Here is a 7,110-nt window from a genome sequence, read left to right as displayed (position 1 = left end):
ATTTCTTTTATTATTTATGTGTGTGTGTGGCCAGCTCAGCCCACCAGGGGGCGGGGCTGTCTGGCGTGTGGTGCTGGGGGATTGAACCGCGGTCCCTGTGTTTTGCTTAGCTTAGCTTGTTCTAAGTAGGTGCTTTAGACCACTGAGCCATCTCACCAGCCCCTTAACTGCTTTTAAAATGTGTTCCAAATACAAGCATTTCGGGGGCCGGGGAGATGGCTCAGTAGAATAAGCGCTCGCCTGGCAAGCACAAGGGCCAGAGTTCAATCCCCGGTTCTGCAAAAAGAAAAAAAAAACCAAACAACAAACGCAAGCATTTCTTACCTACTCCAGGCCATTGGGCCAGCTTGGTCTCATCTCACCTGGTTTATTATGCTAGTTAGTATTGTGTGGAAGTCATCAGGCTGTTTTCTTTCATAGCCTTAGTACTCTTAAAACTAGCGAGCGCCCCTGGTGCTTCATATAAGCCCACCAGTACATTCTTGTAACTTTAAAATGGGATCCAGCAGCCTGCTTGATGTCAGACCTCCATCCTTTTGCCTAGGCCACTTGCGACACAGATGTGAGGACTTTCACACCAAGCAGTTCTTTAGTTCTCTGTGGATACCAGCAGGGTGACCCATAATTTGATTCTGACACTACCAGGAATAGCGAATAGTTGGGGGCTCAGCCCCACAGTCTACCTCTACTGGAAGTACCAGTCTTCCAGTAAGAAATTGTTACCTACAGTTGCCATCAGGAGTTCCCACAATCTACTGTGTTAGTCAGCTTTGCATCACTACAACCAAGACCTGAGATGATCAATTTACATAGAGAGAAGTTTATTTTGCTCACAGTTGCAGAGGTTCTAGCCAGTGTCAGTCGGTCCCTTTGCTTTGGCCTGTTGCAGAGCATATTACAGAGCAGAGCTGCGTGTCACAGGCCAGAAGCAGGGGAGGGCAGAGTCTCCCAGGCCTCTTGGGGCCACATCTGCAGTGACCCTAGGGACTCGCTCAACCTCATAATGAAGATAATGCTTCCCTGGGAGCCCGGTGTTGGCACGTGGCCTTCGGGAAGGCATTAGCACCCGCCCTTAGGTCTCATAGTTTACTGTACCACGTGCTCTGACATTTGGGGGTGCAGAGTGATCCTTTGCCTTAAAATGACCGCACACAAGGTTGGCCCAGAGAAGTGTTTTTGGTCTTTTAGTCTACAGGCAGTTTTCTGTGGGCAAGGAGGGCAGTGAGTTTTCGGGTCTTGATGTAGAGGCCGATTTTTCATCAGCCTTTATTTTTTATTTTTTGAGACAGGGTCTCTCTGTGTTGTTCAGACTGGCCTTGATTCACCATGTAGCCCAGGCTGTTCTCGAATTCGAACTGATCCTCCTGCCTGAGCCTCCTAAATGCTGGGATAGCAGACATACACCGTCACACCCAGCTTCATTAGCTTATAAACATAGCTGTAGTTGATGTGGTTTTGCTTGGCTCACTGTGGCTTTATTTGCTTGCTGGGAGTGGTCACTGTGTCTGCTGCTTGTCCTCCAGGTGCAGAAGGCCTCAGGGTGGAATTTGACCGCCAGTGCTCTACAGAGAGACGCCATGACCCTCTCACAGTCATGGACGGCGTCAACAGGATCGTGTCCGTGCGGTCAGGTAAGGAAGAGAGGTTGGACAGGCGCAGCCTTGGCCTCTGCAGAGGAAACTGGCAGCATTTTCAGGACAGCCTGTGCTGCTTCAGCCTAGATAGCTTAAGGAAGGCACATAAGCTCTTCAGCTATGAAATATGGTTTCATGTTTATCTTCCTAGTATTCTAACACAATCATCCCCATGTTGAATGTGCCACCTCCACTGATGGTTGGAGTTCCTAAATGACTGGCATGAAATCTGTGTCTTGTTAGTGTGTACTTATCCTTGTCCAGACAGTTGGAGGAGGGGCCTAGATGTCTGAGAGAGCCAGGGCAGGCTGGCCTTGAACTCATTTTTATTTTTGTGGTTTTATACAGCTTATAAGAGATTTAGTTTGTATTGGTTACTTTGAGAATGTGGCTCCAAGAGTGTTCTTTCTGGATGGTGGGAGAGAACTGGAACACACCTGTGACATTATGTGCTGTCCTTGCTTGTCTGTTGGTCCCTGTGGTCAGGTGGGGCTGCCCCATCTGAAAGATTGTGAGATACTGCAGATCCTGGAATTTCAGAGTTGTCAGTGCAAGGCATGTGTATGTCTGGTGTTTCAGACCTCTATATTCATCTGGAGTAAGGGGTGTCAGACTTTCTGTGTCTGAGGGGAAGGCCAGGTGATGAACATGTGAGGCTCTTGTGGGCCGTGTGCAGTCTTCATCGATACCAGGCTGTGTGTTGGTGAGTGGGTGTGGCTGTGTCCCAGGAAAACTTCATACGCATGCCATTACTGACGTTTGTGATTTGAAGCTTTGCATGCTATGACACTGTCACCACAAACGCTACTTTTCCCAGCACCCTGACTGAGGTCTGTTGGCCAAGGTCTCAGTGGTGGTGGTAAATGTGACAGGTCTCTCGTCTTCCAGCAGAAAGACTTGTCAGGCCATTCTCAGGGTCCTTCAGAGAGCCCTACAGTGCATAGTTATCCAGGCCCTCTGTAGCTCTGAGAGGCGCCACCACACACAGCTCTCTTCCAAGGCTTGGCCTTCTGCTTTGGGCAGCCTTGTCCACTCCTTCCTTGAGGGTGGCCTCTCCCTGTCTGTTGTGGATTGTATGTATGAGTGCTTCAGGTAAGTGGGCTTCCTTCTCTCCTTGCCTGACTGCCTGCCTTCGTGTCAGACCTCCCCTGGAGAAGCATACCCCTAGAGTTGACCAGGAGCCATGCTGCCGCCTGTGGGCCTCCTATGCCGCCTCCTGGGCTTGTGTGTGTGCGCTGGTCTCCTCTTCTAGCAGGGCCTCTGCCAAGCTGAGCGTGCTTGCCCACCTTCAGATTCTCTAGTTACTGGATCTGCGGTGGAGTGAGTGTCTGTGGAAGGGAGAAAGGCGTGACAGTGCCATTCACCAGGACACCAGTCACTGGACCAGTACCCCTGTGAACCCCGGGAGATCTTGGCTTGGAAAAGCCCACTGCACAGAGAGCCTCTGACAGTTTCGCTTTATTTATTTATTTATTTATTTATTTATTTATTTATTTGGGGGAAGGGTCTACAGAGTGTTCAGGGTCTCACTACTAGATTGGACTTGTAGTGATCCACCTGTTTACAGCCTCCCCAGAGTTGGGGTTACAGGCGCACACCACCCCGCTTAGTCTCAGTTGCTGTGTGAGGGTGCCCCAGGGGTGGAGCCGGCACAGCAGCCCTGGGGATCAAATCCCCAGCAATCTGCTGAGCTATTTGACTGGCCCTTATATTTAATTTCTTTTTGTAAATTTTTGTCTTTTTGAGAATGGTTTTTGCTGTGCTGTTTAGGTTGGCTTTGTACTCAGTTTGGCGCCCAGGCTGACCTTGAGCTCCTAACAATCCCCCTGTCTCAGTCTCTGAATACTGGGATTATAGGTGTGTACCACCATATGTGGTCATTGCTTTATATTTGAGAAGCGTGTATTGGTTGGGTGATGGTTTGAACCTACCTGCAGAGTATATTTGTCTCCACCAGGCCGAGAGTGGTCGGACTGGTCCAGTGAGTTGCGGATCCCAGGGGATGAACTGAAGTGGAAATTCATCAGCGATGGGTCTGTGAATGGCTGGGGCTGGCGCTTCACAGTCTATCCCATCATGCCAGCTGCAGGTAAGAGAAGGGCAGTGGCTGAGACAGGCTGAGAGTGTTCCCTGTGCGGCGCAGGTAACTTCTGATCTCCCGACTTTCGCTATGCCCGGAGAAGGTGTTGCCAAAGACTGTTGGGGCAAGGATCATACCACACAGAGCCACCTTAGCCTTCCATCTTCCAAGGTCCTACCACTGTGTTTTCTCCCTATGAGGAAAACTTTTGCTGGCTACAACTCGTAAAGCTGTTGCATTACAGTTGAAATGTCAGTGTGACAAGTGTGGTTCATGTGGATAGTGGTACAGTAGGCACGTCTTTTACTGATATGTTCCAAATGACCTAGTCAGTCTGACTTGTAGGTATCTCCTTATATAGTGGTCCCTCCCAAGTCATACACAGGGACATTCATAGTGCTCCTTCACAGGCCCCAAGGACCTCTTGTCTGATCGCTGTGTCCTCTCCTGTCCATCGATGGACTTGGTGACCTGTCTTCTGGACTTCCGACTTAATCTCACCTCCAACAGAAACATAGTCCCTCGCCTTGCGGCCTCACTGGCAGCCTGCGCACAGTTGAGTGCCTTAGGTAATGACGCCTTCATCGTTCTGTCTGTCTTACTAGCTAGAAGGAAGCAGTCAAGCTTCTGCTATTTCCTTTCTGTCTGCTCTTTGCAGCAGCCAGTCACAGAATGTGGGCCCTTCAAAGACTGAGGAAGCTGCTTACCACGGAATTTGGGCAGTCAATTAACATAAACAGGCTGCTTGGAGAAAATGATGGGGAGACGAGAACTTTGGTAAGAAGCACTATAGTACAATTTCTAGATCTTGAACCCTGTGGCAATAAAATGTTGCATTATTCCTTAAGCCAATAAATCATTGAATAGAGTTGGGAAATTTCCCCTGGGCATAAAGAGGCCTTTGACTCTTCCAGGCTTTTTCTTAAATTTTCATACATATTGAGTTCAGACTGGACGTTGGCTTTTTAAAAATCAGTGCATTAATAGCTCTAAATGTGAGATGGTGTTTGTGGACCATCTGAATGGCCACACCCCCGTGGTGTGCAGTCCCTTTATCCCGTTGAGATCAGTAGGAACCACTCCCAGCAAGGGATGGTTTCCTGAGTGGTTTTGCCAAATCAAGACAAACATTCCGAGACATTCATACTCCTTTTTTTTTGTAGTGCATTGTCCTTTTAGTCTTTTTCCTACTTGAGAATTTCAGTAAGCATTTTTTCAGTGTTTATTTTCATTAGTACATGTTTGCAGTACGTAAGGATTACGTTCCTCATGGGGAGTTGGTGCACGTACCTAATATGTCTCTTCTTTTTTTCATCCCTTCTCCTCTCAAGAAGCATTTTTTAAGAGGGAGCAGTACTAAAACAATGAAAACTTTAGCTCACGAGATTAAAACAAACTGGGGGTGCGCCTGCATCTTGGATTGTGCAATAGCGTATTGTCTTGTTATGTTTAAGAGTTTTACAGGCAGTGCTCTCGCAGCTTTGGTGAAAGGGCTTCCAGAAGCTTTGCAGAGGCAGTTTGAATATGAAGATCCTATTGTGAGGGGTGGCAAGCAGCTGCTCCATAGCCCATTCTTTAAGGTAATGCTTGTCTTTTAAGGTGTTGGGAAAGCCAGTGAGCACTGCCAGGGCCCTGGGTTCAGGGTCTCTTTGAAGGCAGATGTTGGGTATTGCTGAAGTTGAATATAGAAAAGCTCAATAAATGCTTTTGTGACCTATGGCTTTATAACCTAAGCCATTTTCCAGGTATTAGCGTGCCTTGAAATGCACAAGTCCTCTTGCTGGTTGATGTGGGCAACAAGTACAGTTTTGTAGTAGTTGTTAGATGTGAGGTCCTGTGCGTACGGTGCATCTCTAGGAACTGCCGTAAGGAGGAGTCCTGAATAAACACCCTTAGAAGCCCTGGGGTGATGATTGGTGGGAAGGTAGAGTAGTAGCACACCTCCCAGTGGCACTGCGTAGCTAAATGTTTGTGGCTGCAGGTACTTGTGGCCCTTGCTTGTGACTTGGAGCTCGACACGCTTCCGTGCTGTGCTGAGACGCATAGGTGGGCTTGGTTCCGACGGTACTGCATGGCCTCCCGAGTCGCTGTGGCCCTGGACAAGAGAGCGCCGCTGCCCCGTGTGTTTCTTGATGAGGTATTACTGTACATTATTTTGGAATCACTTGTAGTGCAGGAATTTTAAAATTTAGATATCGTACAAAAAGATGCCAAAGAAAAAGATGCCAACATTATGAGATACAGAAAACTTCCTTTTGCCAAAAAATACCATAAAAAAACTATGTAAATGAAAATAAGTGAACTAATACTGTGAATTTCAATTAAAGTTCATTTTTAGTGGACTAATGATATAATGATACCATCCAATTTTTAATATCTTAGAATTGCTGTAATATACTTACTAAGAATAAAATCATTTCCTCATAATTGCCTAGGCAAGGATTCCTCTTGTGTTCTAATTTTAATGTTTATTTTATTTTGGAGATAAATGTTTGTTTCATAATCTAATTATAATGTTTTCTAGGTGGCAAAGAAAATTCGTGAGTTAATGGCAGACACTGAAAACATGGATGTTCTCCATGAGAGCCATGACATTTTTAAAAGAGAGCAAGATGAACAACTTGTGCAGTGGATGAACAGGTTGATAGAGCAGAAACAACAAATAATGTTGCATATTCGAGAACGAGATTTCTTGTGCCATTCTTTCAGATGTCCAATGTTCTCTTAATGTTTGTCATAGGCGACCAGATGACTGGACTCTTTCTGCGGGCGGCAGTGGAACCATTTATGGATGGGGTCATAATCATAGAGGGCAGCTAGGAGGCATAGAAGGTGCAAAGGTTAAAGTTCCCACTCCCTGTGAAGCTCTCGCAGCGCTCAGGCCGGTACAGCTGATTGGTGGAGAGCAAACACTTTTTGCTGTGACAGCTGATGGGAAGGTAAGGGTGCATGTTTGGTGTCAGACTGTCTTAAAGACCAAAACTCTTATGTCTAGGTGTTTTCTTTGATTCTTGTGCATGTAAGTGATACGTTTGAAGTACTGCCACAAGGTCAGTAGCACTTTAGATATTGCTGGAAGCAGTTATAGTTGTAAATATTTGTGTAGTGTTTAGATGTATTTCATAATTTTTTTTAGTTTTATTTCATAACTTTACATGTTTTAGTTCTGAGTACATTATATATACAAAAGTATTATCATTTTTGTTTGCATATCATTATTGAATGTATTCTTTTCTTGTTTGCTATTGTAAATGCTATCTTGGGCTGGGGAGATGGCTCAGTGGTCTAAAGCACCTACTTAGAACAAGCTTAGCAAAGCGCAGGGACCGCGGTTCAATCCCCCAGCACCACATGCCAGCCAGCCCCGCCCCCTGGTGGGCTGAGCTGGCCACACAC

At 46.6% G+C, this 7,110-nt stretch overlaps 1 protein-coding gene across 1 annotated transcript in view; it reads left to right on the top strand.

The window, feature by feature from the left end:
• The window catches only part of Herc2 (HECT and RLD domain containing E3 ubiquitin protein ligase 2), a 215,642-nt gene that overhangs the window by 160,521 nt on the left and 48,011 nt on the right, over positions 1 to 7,110 (top strand). Inside the window, exons 70-77 of the mRNA XM_004644472.2 lie at positions 1,524 to 1,631; positions 3,592 to 3,723; positions 4,125 to 4,283; positions 4,373 to 4,491; positions 5,169 to 5,294; positions 5,696 to 5,851; positions 6,239 to 6,354; positions 6,455 to 6,653. Of these exons, the coding sequence (XP_004644529.2) occupies positions 1,524 to 1,631; positions 3,592 to 3,723; positions 4,125 to 4,283; positions 4,373 to 4,491; positions 5,169 to 5,294; positions 5,696 to 5,851; positions 6,239 to 6,354; positions 6,455 to 6,653 (1,115 nt within the window). The remainder of the gene's footprint in view (positions 1 to 1,523; positions 1,632 to 3,591; positions 3,724 to 4,124; positions 4,284 to 4,372; positions 4,492 to 5,168; positions 5,295 to 5,695; positions 5,852 to 6,238; positions 6,355 to 6,454; positions 6,654 to 7,110) is intronic.

This window comes from Octodon degus, unplaced genomic scaffold, assembly GCF_000260255.1.
Source record: "Octodon degus isolate 3935 unplaced genomic scaffold, OctDeg1.0 scaffold00199, whole genome shotgun sequence".
In the NCBI taxonomy this organism is placed as follows: Eukaryota; Metazoa; Chordata; class Mammalia; order Rodentia; family Octodontidae; genus Octodon; species Octodon degus.
The sequence above is the reverse complement of the archived record's forward strand: the minus strand, read 5'-3'. Positions and strand labels throughout refer to the sequence as shown.